The sequence below is a fragment of the Festucalex cinctus genome, chromosome 14 (genome assembly GCF_051991245.1).
Source record: "Festucalex cinctus isolate MCC-2025b chromosome 14, RoL_Fcin_1.0, whole genome shotgun sequence".
In the NCBI taxonomy this organism is placed as follows: Eukaryota; Metazoa; Chordata; class Actinopteri; order Syngnathiformes; family Syngnathidae; genus Festucalex; species Festucalex cinctus.
This window is the reverse complement of record NC_135424.1, coordinates 18,391,267-18,405,000: the sequence shown is the minus strand read 5'-3', so window position 1 is coordinate 18,405,000 and position 13,734 is coordinate 18,391,267. Positions and strand designations below refer to the sequence as shown.

At 39.4% G+C, this 13,734-nt stretch overlaps 3 protein-coding genes across 5 annotated transcripts in view; 2 read left to right on the top strand and 1 right to left on the bottom strand.

Annotated features, from left to right (window-relative positions):
• tmem14a (transmembrane protein 14A) overlaps positions 1-4,491 on the top strand; it is a 16,295-nt gene extending 11,804 nt beyond the window's left edge. The window contains exon 7 of the mRNA XM_077494630.1: positions 1-4,491. This exon is cut by the window's left edge and continues 2,552 nt beyond it. The gene's annotated coding sequence lies outside the window, so the exon portion shown is untranslated.
• LOC144000880 (serine/threonine-protein kinase ICK-like) overlaps positions 1-5,691 on the bottom strand; it is a 7,706-nt gene extending 2,015 nt beyond the window's left edge. The window contains exons 1-12 of one of the 3 annotated variants that reach the window (XM_077494624.1): positions 5,503-5,691; positions 4,137-4,410; positions 3,941-3,995; positions 3,305-3,426; positions 3,153-3,232; positions 2,939-3,071; positions 2,509-2,680; positions 2,226-2,393; positions 1,438-1,809; positions 1,162-1,367; positions 954-1,096; positions 838-883 (exon numbers count right to left, since the gene is read on the bottom strand). In XM_077494624.1, the coding sequence (XP_077350750.1) occupies positions 838-883; positions 954-1,096; positions 1,162-1,367; positions 1,438-1,809; positions 2,226-2,393; positions 2,509-2,680; positions 2,939-3,071; positions 3,153-3,232; positions 3,305-3,426; positions 3,941-3,995; positions 4,137-4,237 (1,598 nt within the window). In that variant the 5' untranslated portion in view covers positions 4,238-4,410; positions 5,503-5,691. Of the gene's footprint in view, positions 1-837; positions 884-953; positions 1,097-1,161; positions 1,368-1,437; positions 1,810-2,225; positions 2,394-2,508; positions 2,681-2,938; positions 3,072-3,152; positions 3,233-3,304; positions 3,427-3,710; positions 3,730-3,940; positions 3,996-4,136; positions 4,411-5,502 lie in introns of those variants that run through there. The other 2 variants (XM_077494626.1, XM_077494625.1) reach the window with 2 other exon arrangements.
• A 751-nt stretch (positions 5,692-6,442) lies between these two features.
• On the top strand, positions 6,443-13,427 carry fbxo9 (F-box protein 9). Its single transcript, XM_077494738.1, has 13 exons — positions 6,443-6,637; positions 7,626-7,697; positions 9,415-9,531; positions 9,590-9,647; positions 9,851-9,947; positions 10,142-10,272; positions 10,348-10,462; positions 11,801-11,919; positions 12,015-12,105; positions 12,180-12,275; positions 12,596-12,689; positions 12,851-13,005; positions 13,099-13,427. Exons 1-13 carry the CDS (start codon positions 6,635-6,637, stop codon positions 13,205-13,207), a joined length of 1,257 nt encoding a protein of 418 aa, XP_077350864.1. The 5' UTR covers positions 6,443-6,634; the 3' UTR covers positions 13,208-13,427.
• The last annotated feature ends 307 nt before the right edge of the window (positions 13,428-13,734 follow it).

Sequence of the window (13,734 nt, the reverse complement as noted above, 5' to 3'; positions counted from 1 at the left end):
GACAGCCCAAAAAAACAAAACATAAACAGTAGTGATTCCGTGGTCATCATCTTGTCTCAGATTAAAAAAAACAAAAAGATGTCATACATTAACCAAAAATGAATATGATGGCAAAAGAAAAACAAATATTGTTAAAAACAAAAATTGTTGATAAAAAGGGAAGGGCACTTTTGGAAATATTTTTGGATATATTAAGTGGTTAAAATGTGTTTGATAGATTTATTGTTCCATAAGGTGGCTTCATATTTCTTTTGGCTGGACGGTAGGTTTATTTCATGTCTTAAATTTATGTTTCTGAAATACTTCACAATGTGCACATATTCTGTTTAATTGTGTTGGTGTCTTTTTAAAGGTTAAATAATTATATTTCAAATTGAATTATCAGCCTTTTTTTCCTGATCCTTATTTTGAATTTTAAAAAAACTAAAAAATAAAAAACAATTATAACTCTCAATAACGACTAATAAATATTTAACCTGATACATTTTTCAGTCATATCGCCCAGCCCTTTGTTGTGGTCCATTTAAATAATTGATTCAATATATAAAAATATAGAAGACATTTTTGTTGTTGTTGTTTTTTTAAACACATTTGTAGATACTGTAAAAATGTGTGGTGTTTTAAGATTAATGTTTACAAGCAACAAATGTCACTATAAGTTTTGAATATTGAAATGAATCGTATCGAATCGAAAATCGTATCGTTCCCAAACTTAATCGAACCGCATCGAACCGTTCTGTTCTGAAAGATAATCGTTTTTCAATCGAATCGCAACCTGTGTATCGAGATACATATCGAATCGGCCTCATGTCAGAGATTCCCACCCCTATTCCGGACATGTCTTTATTTATGTTTATGGATACATTTTTCTTTGTGCTGATACCTACATAGATAAAAGATTAACGAACAGAACTATAGAAATATCATTAATGGCTTAGCATTTATAAACTTACCTGGTAAATATCGAGACTGCCTCAGGTAGTGTTGTTTGGCAGATGCAGTCCTCGATGCTTCCTGGTAGCCCGACGCCTTGTTCAGGTTTAAAGGTGCTTCGTCTTTGTCGTTGGGGCGACTGAAGTCCAGAATGTCGCTATATCTGAAATACAGGAGGACACCAATTTGGGAATGTATCCCCATGACTTTGTGAATCGATTGTCTCACCTTCTAAGTGGCTCCTCTGCCTGCCTCGACTTCTCTTTGGAGAAGTTGCTTTTCCCCAAAACACTTGATGGCGTCAATTCAGTGTCTTCGTAGTCGTCCCACTCGTCCCCTTTAAGGTGCCCTGTGCCGTGACCCCAGCGGCGACGCCCTCCCTTCGCTTTCATCTGATAGCTCAGCGGGTTTGCGTTCTCACTTTCCTGCCTCGTCTGTGAATAGAAACATTTTTTAGAGAAAATACAGAGTCTGGGTCTGAAGTGTGACTGCGGAGGGCCTCACCTTGCTCTTGTCAAGAATGTAAGGTAGATGCGTCTGTGGTGTTCCTTCTCTGGGTTCCTGCTTGAGAAGGTGCTTCGGTTGCTGTTCTCGAACCAGCTCCACGTGGCGTTGGTATGCCGCTGGCGGGGCTGGGACGGGGGAGGGCTGGAGCTGCTGCACAGGCCTGGAAGGGGTGCAGTGTTGGTTGTGCGGCGGTGGCGGCTGAGAGGGAGGCACTGGCCTCAGATGTAAGGCTTGTTGCTGTGGAGTCTGTTGGGGCTGTAACAAAGGTGGCTGCGGGGGCAACGGGTGAGGCTGGGGTCTGCCCTGCTCCAGGATCTGCTGAGGGGTGCCCAGAGCCTGGCCCACGTGGAAGTACGAGTACCTGAGTGCCTGCGCACAATATTGTGCAAGTTTAGATTTTTGCTTTTTTGAATCATCGGACTAATAATAATAAATAAATAAATTGTTAATTGAAATGTAATTTAATAAAATGTTAATATTAAAATATTAATAATAGAGTAAAAACAAAAACGATAATATAATTTAAATGTAATTTAATAAAATATTAAGAATAGAGTAAAAAATGCTAATAATATTACAATTTAATTGTAATTTAATAAAATATTAGCAATATTGTAAAAATAATAATATAATTAAATATTTAAATGTAATTTAATAAAATATTTAAAAATTAACTATGCATTTAGGAAATCAACAACAATAATAATAACAATAATAATAATAATATGACATACTTGTCTGCCAGCCAAAAATATAATTTCATAGTAGTTTCCGTCAGAGCTCACCTGTGCAGAAGTTGGTCTTTTCTTGGGGTCCCATTGAAGCAGGTCAGTCATCAGGTGGATGGCTTCAGGACTGGCATTCGGAATCAGTGTCTTCAGATTACTGGGAACACACTGAGGCCATCGGAAGTACATGGCACTGGCCAGCTGGAAACCCTCTGACCAATCGTTCTAGATGAAAAAGATGAAGACATCCATATTACACTTACATTTGTGATCAAATTGAAACTGAATCCCAATTCAGCTACTCTTAAAGTAGGTCCTGCTCGCGTACTGAAAAGGTTACCTTCTTTGGTGTACCCAAAACTTGGCAAATCTTGAATATGGTGTCCACCTCACTGGAGCCGGGGAATAAAGGCCTGAGGGTGTAAAGCTCTGCCATGATGCAGCCCACCGCCCACTGATCTATCGGAGAACTGTACGATATGGATCTGAGGAGGACCTCTGGTGCTCGGTACCTGTCCATAAATAAATAAATACATCCTTAATGTCTTATATATTGGTTGATTATTTTTTTTAAGTGACACTTTTGTTTGGTGGTGTGCTGTTTGATTGCTCTTATGTGAAATAGTGAATAAACTAGAGGCCATGCTGTGGTTCCAGAGGGTAATTAGAGCCACCTAGTGGTAGCATCTGTCTTTTTTTTTTTTTTTTTTTTCAATTACCCTAATGCGTTAGTGAGTAATGCATAAATCTCCAAAACAACATTCACTTGCCATCTGGTTGACACGTAGTCCGTGTACGGCGGTCGAGATCTTATCTCACGGGCGAGGCCAAAATCGGCTATCTTCACCAACTCTGGGCCCATGCACAGAAGATTCTCAGGCTTCATGTCTCTGTGGAAAAACCCTAAAAGGGATGCCAGACGATATGGTTACATGATGCCAGGAGTCAAGCGGGTTCTTCAGAGGTGCAAGTAGTAATACATACCGTGTTTATGAATGAATGCAAGCCCCTGGAGGATCTGAAACATGATATTTCGAACAGCAGATTCTGGAAACAATCGAGTCCTGATGCAAGAAAAAGAAAATTAAATAAATGTAGAGAAGTGTGGAGTTCGAAAAGCTGTATACATACTGTACCTGTCTTTCATTAGCTGATACAGATTCTCTTTCATGTACTCAAAGATAAAGTACAAGTGGTCATTCTCTCTGATGACCTCCTTCAGTTTTATAACATTAGCGTGGTTGAGCTTCTTTAAGGACTGCAATGAAAAGACACGTTCTTAGCACAAAATTACATCCAGACGTGCAATAAAAAAAGGTAAAACTGTTAACAAAAAGCAGGATGCACAGGGATGATTCAGGTTTCATCATGCTACATTTTAGTGAGAAGGCCAAACTGGGATTTGTACTTTTTTTTTTTTTTGTCTTCACATGCTGTACTTTCAAGCTGGCTATATCTCCTACTCAAGCTCTATGAAAAAAAAGAGGTATGTAAGCTCAAGGTGGGGGGGGAAAAGAGCTGACAATAGCACACAAGAATCACCTTTGACTCTTAAGAGCTGCTGTGAAAAGAAAAGGACAACAAACTGAGTGTTTATGCTGACAGTGGTGTTTAACGTGATGGTGCTGTTGTAAAATTATTTGTTCAATGAATTTGTACAAGTAGGCACAATCTGCCTTTTGTAAATGCGGTGCGGTTATATGTTGATGAAGTGAATGTATGTTATGCAAATCATGGAAAAACGTAATTGTGCAACAGAATGTGTTACAGACCTTAACTTCGCGGAGATTCACGCATTCTTCCCACGAGTAGAACTTTCTTTTCATTCTAAATGCAAAATATACTTCAGGTTACATGGATACTCTCATTGTTGCTCTCGTTGCCATGCGTTATTCCAGTTGAATTTACACTTAGGCGACACAGTCCACAGGTCAAGTATAAAGCAGACACACGTTCACGCTCACTCACTTCTTAATGGCCACAAGCTCTCCAGATTCCAGGTTGCGTCCGAGGATGACCGAGCCGTATGTGCCATCCCCGAGCTGTTTGAGGGTGCTGTATCTGTTCATTGTGCTCGTCCTTCCATATCCTCACCCGGGGGCAGAAGTCAACTGGGTGGGGAGCTGAGACTGGCTTGCCTGCTGCTGCTGCTGCTGAATGCAGCCAAATGTCCTGTGACAACACCGCAATTCCGAAGTTGGAGCTGGAGGACTCATGGTGTCATGGGCTTGACTCCTCCCGGCTGGGGTGAAAACAAAACACAAGAAAATGATTTGTTATTGTTAATGTAACTATACACATTAAAAAATGTTTCCCCATTGTATTATGGTTGCAATTTTTTTAATCATTGTTTACTACTTGAAATTGTTGTTTATTTCCAGAACACCGGCCTTTAGCGAAGCTTATTATTCTCTCATCCGCATTTTTTAAATCCTTACTTGGCTGAAAATTTTCTGCATTCCTTCTTTTCCGACCTTCAGTCACACTGTTTTTCCGGGCATCATTTCCTTCCTGACCTTCACTTTTTTCCCCCCTCAGACCTAATTTTGATCCATGCATTCTTTATTTTGTTTTAAACTGCTTTTCTGTCTTCCTTCCTTCACACCAATTTTAATCTATGTATCCTCACATCCTTCTGTCACTTAAACCTATTTTCTACCTTCTTTCTTTCTTCCTTCAATAGCTATCCAATCCTGCTTCAGAATCCACTTTTTTTGTTCTTGGCTCAAATTATTTACCATTATTCACGGCACCTGCAATACAAATAAAAGTTAATATTTCAAAAGTACAGTACAGTACAGTACAGTACAGTACAGTACAGTACAGTACCTACTTTTGGCCCACCCTGCACACTAGCATAACAGACAAAGCTACAATGGAAACAACCACAAATACATTGTTCAAATCATCATAATAGCCTTGCATTAAGCCCCCCCCCGTCAAGAGGATTAAGATGCCCACACGTGACTAAATCGGTTGCTGTTGGTTTGGGTTATACTTCAATTATGTGGCGTGTGTATTGCATGTGCATTTGGCCAAGAATAACGGAACATAGGCGAACAAGCGTGTACACACCCCATTTGTAATGATAATGTTTAAACGTGAGCCATTTGAAACGAGCAAAAAGAGGGGTAGCACCACTATGCACATTTCCGCACTATGACTATGTTTGCAGCGCTTTCTCAGATATTTGTGTTACGTTTTTATTTAATGGTCCTTCTTTTGTGAAGCAAATAAGTGGTTGACTATGTTCTATTGGACAGAAAATAACGCTACAGCATGCAACAAAACCGTACAGACCCATGATCAGTATTTAAATCAAAACAGTTCTCACCTTCCTCGCCTCAATTCCACAAGAGTACATAGTCAAACATGAGCAACAGACTGCACCAAAATGACACCTTTACACGACCGCTAATAGCATTTCCATCTTCTGTGTTCTCCACAAAACATAAATGTAATCAAAACCAGGCCCAATCTCGCTGGCAGAGGATTCACCCAAATCTCGCGATATTTGAATAAAATGCTCGCAGCGCCTTCACAACAAATTACACTTGTCGTAGACATCAAAGACACAAAGCAGTATTTAGTAATAACCTTCCTCGTCACCATGTGTTCGACTCTTCTGTTTTGAATTCGCTGACAAAACATTATTGGACGTATTTATTCCGTACATTGTGGACAGTATGTGGTTCACATGAAAGTATGAAGGCGGAAGTAAGGCGTTATTTATAGCGAACATGACAAAGTTATGATAAATACCTACTTTTTTTTTCAAGTTGGAATATGGCGCAGGGATTACATTATAATAAAACAGCGAAGCTCGGGGGTGGGGGAGTGCAAATGCACCGTAATGAGGGATGCCTATAATGAATTATAAGGCATACGCGGAAGTAAATGGCCGTGAACTATTTTGAGTGTGATTCTTTCTCTCTGGTGAAGCAATAAATCGTTTTTTATTGCACTGTTTACCCAGACAATTTCAAAACATATCCCGAGAATGTCATTATAGAAAATTGTGTTGATATAAATGTTCATACGACACTGTTATTAATTTAACTATGATTATCTATTACTGTGGTTGCAAAAACAGTTGTGCAAAAAGTGTGACATAAACGTTGATCCAAGGTTTCTGCGAATATTAACGTTTATTATTATTCTTATTACTTTTTCAAAATGTGTTAAAAAAAACAACAACAACTTGGCTTCATTTTGTAAGACTGACACGTACTACAAATGTAAACAGTGACAAGCCAAATAAGGCAGCCAGGTGACCGACTTCCGGATTACTTGACTAGTCTCTCCAAGCTCGGCTCGGACCTGTCATCGAAATGGCTGCGTTCTTGCGGGCTCGTAAATATGTTCGTTGCGTGGTCCGTTTCTCCGACCGTGAACTGTAAACGCCACAGCGAACGTTTGTGAAGACATACGTGCACGCTAAAAACGACTTTCTCGGCGAAGTTGTCATGGTATGTCACCGTGCGTGCTAGCCCTTAGCAACCTAGAATCGACGTCAGCTAGTTAGCACTTTAGCTAACTTTAGCCATCATGGTTTGTCGTCACCTGTCTGCAAGTACCATTAATGTCCACAGGCGACTAACTCGTTCACTTGTCAAACATTGGGACGTATTTTGCAGTATTTAATTTCAATACACTTAAACTTAACAGTACGTCATTATCAATATAGCAACAAAAAGTGTTCTTGGTGAAAATTGTTTGTAGTGCTGTGTTGATTGTCAGTCAACCATATGGTAATCCGCAAAAGTTGAATCGAGCCAGTTTAATTATTCCTTAATTTGTTGTTATTGTTGTTTCCGAAAATGTTCAAAAATGACTTTGGCAATCATGCGGTTTTAGGTGGTACACGTTATAATAAAAATAATGATTATTGTTGTAATAAAAGCTTAAGCTCTGTTTAGCGCCTGTCAGGGCACCCAAGGACGCTTTAATATAACTCATGGAGTAATAATAACGCTGATATAGTAGTAGCCTCCAGCTGATAGCTGCTGTCGTGGCAGCGTATTTATGGAAGATTCCTTTTGAGGTCCAACAGGCAGGCGAGGCTCCTTGTGGGGTTAGGAGAAAAATTATTCAAAGGAAGGTTAGAATTGCTGTTAGTAGTGGCAGTGGCTAGCTGCTCAATTGATACCTGTTAAATCATAGAACATGCATCAATATTTTGTGGATACTTGCAGACAACCATATTCTGTTGTATAAATGGTGACAAGTTGCAGGTTAACTGTAACTAATTGTTCTGCCTGTCAACCATCCATCACTGGCGTAGTAATGAATAAATAATAATTTGCGGATAAATTAAGTGAAACAGGATAAAAGGCATCATGGTTGGGAATCACTGGTTCTGAGTAGACAAATTGTTGTTTGTCAAACTTTGCTCTGTTATCAGCCTCATCGGTCACAGTGATAAAAGCTTAGCTAATGTTTATTCCCTTTTACTAGGCTGAAGAAAATGTGGACATGGGTGGCACTCTGGAGGAGGAAGATGAGGGTTCTGATGACCCAAATCTTGAGGTAAAATATAGGGGTGGGACAAAAAACCGATTCGACCGAACCATCGGTCGTCAAGGGGAGCTAAACGGCCGTATCGGTAGCAGACTTGTCAACCGATACAAAATCCGCCGGGAATCCTTAGATACATCGCTTGTAAAGCTGTGGACCGGATATCGCGTGGCTGTGAATCGGTTGCGAGTGAGGCTTTATGGTTTTCATAACAATAGCAAGAGTTCTGCGCCGTGCTCTACTTGTTTTGTTTACATTTCAGTAGCATCACTATTCAAGCTACTTCCCTGTTTACAGAGCGCTAGCAAAGTAGCGTTCAGAGACGCTTCATTCCCCGGATGTTGTAAACATAATGCAAAGACGTTACGCACCTTGGGGAGGAGCCTTCCGTCAACGCCGTGCTCGCGACACGGCGCGCGCGCGCACAACGAGTGACAACATGCAACAGTGGAGACAGTTAGCAGAAGCCGGTGCCGTACATCTCGGTATTTCCCATGGCTATCGAGCCTCTCGGTGCACTTGTATGTCCCGGGCCGGCGTTGGTACTGCACGCGAGCCAAAAAGAATAACTCCCGTGACGATCCAATGCATGGATTCAAACCACACAGGTATGTCCCACAGCCAACACACCAGCTAAGCTAAAAGCACACTGCAAGTATCTCATTTCTCAGTTTGTGGCTCCCTGTCAATGTATACAACTAGCATGAGCAGCAGATAGGAGAACTGAGACGTGCCCGTGATTACGTCATCAAACGCAAAATGAACGACAGCCCAAAAAAACAAAACATAAACAGTAGTGATTCCGTGGTCATCATCTTGTCTCAGATTAAAAAAAACAAAAAGATGTCATACATTAACCAAAAATGAATATGATGGCAAAAGAAAAACAAATATTGTTAAAAACAAAAATTGTTGATAAAAAGGGAAGGGCACTTTTGGAAATATTTTTGGATATATTAAGTGGTTAAAATGTGTTTGATAGATTTATTGTTCCATAAGGTGGCTTCATATTTCTTTTGGCTGGACGGTAGGTTTATTTCATGTCTTAAATTTATGTTTCTGAAATACTTCACAATGTGCACATATTCTGTTTAATTGTGTTGGTGTCTTTTTAAAGGTTAAATAATTATATTTCAAATTGAATTATCAGCCTTTTTTTCCTGATCCTTATTTTGAATTTTAAAAAAACTAAAAAATAAAAAACAATTATAACTCTCAATAACGACTAATAAATATTTAACCTGATACATTTTTCAGTCATATCGCCCAGCCCTTTGTTGTGGTCCATTTAAATAATTGATTCAATATATAAAAATATAGAAGACATTTTTGTTGTTGTTGTTTTTTTAAACACATTTGTAGATACTGTAAAAATGTGTGGTGTTTTAAGATTAATGTTTACAAGCAACAAATGTCACTATAAGTTTTGAATATTGAAATGAATCGTATCGAATCGAAAATCGTATCGTTCCCAAACTTAATCGAACCGCATCGAACCGTTCTGTTCTGAAAGATAATCGTTTTTCAATCGAATCGCAACCTGTGTATCGAGATACATATCGAATCGGCCTCATGTCAGAGATTCCCACCCCTAGTAAAATAGCCTTGACAGCATAGACAAATCTTGGTTAAGGCGTTCATTTCACTGTTGAATATTTTGTTAAAAATATGAATGCATAGCCTTTTAATGTTCGCCATTGGCGTTTCCCTAACATATAATGAACTGCAGCTGCAGCTCAGTGCTTTCCGAGCCAAGTGGATGTCGGAACTCAAACCGAGCCGTGACAGGGGGCTGCTACGAGCCACTGGTCAGAGGAGGACGCAAGAAATTGCTCGGGACGAAGAGGTACGACACAAAAACTTTTATGTTGCGTGGGCCGATTTTGAACAATGCCTCCTGTCAGGCTGCAGAGCTGTACTTGAGAGCTGTTCAGGAAGAACAGAATGGAGCCTTTTATGAAGGTGAGTCCGTTTTGAAGTTATTATTTATGGTAGGACAAGAAAAAGTTAACGTTTTGATTCGGGATCATCCTCCAAACGGTCGCCGCTCCACTTGACATGATCCTTGGTGAATTTGAATTCATCTGTGTTGTTGTAGACGTGGTTGAGAAGTCAGTCAGTTGCCTTGACTACTGTTATAACTTTGCTGTTGTTGTTGTTGGCAGCTATCAAGTTCTATCGCCTGGCTATGCAGCTTGTGCCTGATATTGAATCGAAGATCAATTACAGCCACCCTGATACTGATCAAGTTGTGGGAAACTAGTAAGATGCTTGGCAATAATGCACTGTTGTTTTTTTAACCACGTTAAAAAGTATTGACCGTAGTTTTGATTCATTTAAAATTAACTAAAAAAAAAAACATTGTTGAAAAATGTTTTCTTTCAAAAAGTCCTCCAAGCATTATCTGGGCAAAGGAGAAGTGCTCACTAACACAGATTCCCCATGTTGTATCATAGCAGGGAGGAGAGGGATGCCGACGGCGAGATTGAGGATCTGGTTGCCTACTTTGAGCAGAAGCTCACTTTGGCAACTTCCTTCCCCAAGATTTGCTCCCCTGAGTTGGAAAAGTCTCAGGTGCACATATCAGGTTAGAAGGCTTTTCATGGATTTTCTTGTCGTGACTTTCTGCTCACTTTGTGGTTGTGTTGACGCATGTCCGCAGCCTTGCCACGGGAGATCCTCATGTACATATTTCGCTGGGTGGTGTCGCGACACCTGGACATGCGAGCCCTGGAGCAGCTGTCCTTGGTTTGCCGCGGCTTTTACATTTGTGCAAGGTCAGTGGCGGTTGCCACTTGAATTACATGTTTGTTAAAAGTGTACTTTGGCCTAAACTGTAAGCATCATAACATTATTAATGTTACAGGTTTTAAAGGGGAAGTCAACACAGAAAAAAAATTAATTCTTTATCTTTACAATATGTTCTATGCGGCCAAAGGTGGCCATTTTAACACTGGCTGTCTGAAAATGACATCACAGTTGCTCATGTAATGACCAATCATGACTCAGCTTGTGAATGTCACATGACCTAACTCAGAAACAAGTGAGCCGTAATTGCTTATTGCTTGAACCCTGTACAGCTGTGATGTCATTTGAAGTTGACAAGTAGCAAAATGGCCACCCCCTGAGATGGATTAAAAAAAAAAAAGTCTGTTTCTTTCTACTTAATTCATATTCCACAAATGCAATATTAATTAGAATTTCATGTTTGGACTAGTGAGGCCGAATAGAACATAATGTAAAGAAAATTTTTGGTTGACTTCACTTTTAAGTAATATTCTAGCAATACATTTAAAGGGACACTTGACTCATTAAACAATTTTCAGCAGTGAAAAGCTAATATTTTGTCCAGAATTAATTTGATAACTTCATTATTTTTCATGTACTATTGATACCGTTAAAAAGTAAATTTTCTACTTTGCTGTCGACTGATGATGACATCACCTGTGGAAGTAGGTATCGGCCAATCACGTCTCACCTGTTTTCTGGGTTTGATTGATTTGATTTGTCGTTACCTACTTCCTCAGCACAGGTGATGTCATCATCAGTTGAGAGCGAGTAGAAAAATTACTTTTTAAAGGTATTAATTGTACATGAAAAATAATGAAGTTACCACATTAATTATCAACAAAATATTAACTTTCTACTGCTGAAAATGGCTCAGTGAGTCAAGTAACCCTTTAAGCACTCCTAGATTATAATATTAAAAACAGTGAAACACTATAACTCAAATACAACGTGACGTCATTGTCAACCACTAATATAATGTAATTATGTGTTGAGAAGACATTAAAGTAAAATAAAGAAGGCTGTTTTGGGACCATCATTGCAAATGCTGTACTACAGCTAACAAATGCAAAATGCAGATAGTTTTGATGCTTGACTTTATTTATTATTTATTTATTATTATTATTATTATTATTATATTTTCACATATATGTTCAAAAGCAAATAATCCTGAAAGGTTAATCAATTAAAGTAAATTTACTGTATTGGATTAAAAATAAAAAAAAATGAAATCACAATTAAACAGTTAATCCAGTGATTCTTTCACATACCACTAGAGGGAGCTCGTGTAGCACAACTTTTCCTTTCCGTTTTGATGTGTATGTCAGGGATCCTGAGATTTGGCGGTCAGCCTGTCAAAGAGTTTGGGGACGCAACTACACCAAGCTGGGACACTTCCTGTCTTGGAGAGAGATGTTCCTCCAGAGGCCCCGTGTCCGTTTCGATGGTATCACAGCGCTGTGACATTACTTTGCTGGATAGTTTTTTGGTTTTGTTTTCTTCTCACCACTTCCAAACTTAGTCGTCACATTTTCTGAGCAGGTGTCTACATCAGCAGGACGTCGTACATCCGTCAAGGAGAAGAATCTCTGGACGGCTTCTACCGGCCTTGGCACCATGTCGACTTCTACAGGTAAACTTAGGACACACGCACATATACCGTACTATACTAATAGGTGAATATATACGGCGTGTGTGCGTTGTCAGGTACCTGCGCTTCTTCCCTGATGGCAGCGTGCTTATGCTGACCACACCTGAGGATCCTCTCGCTATTGTCCCTCGCTTACGCACTCAAAATGTCAGGTGAGGCCATCTTGATCCTAATAGCCCCCCACCTCCCCCAATTATTGCAACATATGTGTGTCTGTATATATATGTGTATATATATATATATATATATATATATATATATATATATATATATATATATATATATATATATATATATATATATATATATATATATATATATATATATATATATATTTATTTATTTATTTATTTATTTATTTATGCAATTACCTGGGAGGAATTTTGAATCAAGTGTCTACAGAGCTCTGAGTTGGAAATTACAAAGTATCTAAGTGTCGTTATTTCACGTGACATCTGCCGTCCGTCTTCAGAATGGACGCCGTCAAGTTCGGCCACTTCCGTCTGTCCCAGGAGACAGACAACCAAACCAAAGTTTACGCTGTCGTCCGCAAGAGAAAGGAGGAGGTGAGAGTAATTCCAAGACTTTGTGGGCGGGTTCAACAAGGAATCTAGTACTTGAATCATGTTTCATGTTGGCATTAATTTGAAAAAAAACAAACAAAACTGTGCCTATTTTTTGTAATATGTTTGTGAATGAAATCATTTTTGTGTGTACTTGTGGCCAGAAATCATCCGAGATGCAAAAGAATCGGTTCTGCAGGCGGAACCCTGCCCCGGAGGCCGAGCACACCTTCCACGTGGGATTCCTTCTGTCCTCTGGGGGGCGCCAGAGTTTCAGTAAGCTGGCGTGGATCCACCATTCCTGCCACATCACTTACAAGTAAGACACTCAACACAGAGGCTGGCTTGTTGTAAAGGGGTTGAACGTTTCCGCACTGAATTAGAGGAATATTTTTATTTTATTTTTTTTTAGGCTGACTGGGGAAACTGTTATCAGCACATTTGACCTGAACAAGATGTACGCACCTTTCATCTTCGGACGTGTCAAGAGTTACACCGCATTCTCAGATCAGCCGCTCTAAGAAACCCGCACGATTGTCTGCAGACACCACCGGTTCATGCGTCACTTTAAAAAGCAACGTCGAAACCAATAGAAATTAAAGTTGCTTGCTTTTCAGAAATGTTGCAAAGTGATTGAGCACTACGTAATTAACAGTTCACATGTTCCCGGCAATGAATGTTCATACTGGTTTTGTCTCATGGTGCACTTTCTCCTTCAAATAAACAGTGATTAAAATGATAGTTTCAAGTGTTTTCATATTTCACATTGTATGACAAGAGGCATGTCAGCTGTTATCATAATCCGTTTTTTCTGAGAACTAAACATGGACGGATCAAAAAGGATTTATAGAGGGTGGAGAGTTCAACTATTATTTCCACCATCTCAAATGTAGATGCACAGGATTTGTCTATTATTAAAATGTTGCAAATAATGACCCAAAAAGCTTTGCTGACATTATAGTTCTAGTTTAATGCTTGCGTGTGCACTAGTGTCCGTTATTGATAACTCATGTCATTGTCACGCAAGTCCGGATGAGACCTGAAGGCC

What these genes read in the sequence shown, in the direction of transcription:
- fbxo9 (XM_077494738.1), top strand. An exon ending in CTGATGACCCAAATCTTGAG is followed by an intron (nt 7,698 to 9,414) that starts GTAAAATATAGG and finishes AATGAACTGCAG; the next exon opens with CTGCAGCTCAGTGCTTTCCG. An exon ending in TCCTGCCACATCACTTACAA is followed by an intron (nt 13,006 to 13,098) that starts GTAAGACACTCA and finishes ATTTTTTTTTAG; the next exon opens with GCTGACTGGGGAAACTGTTA.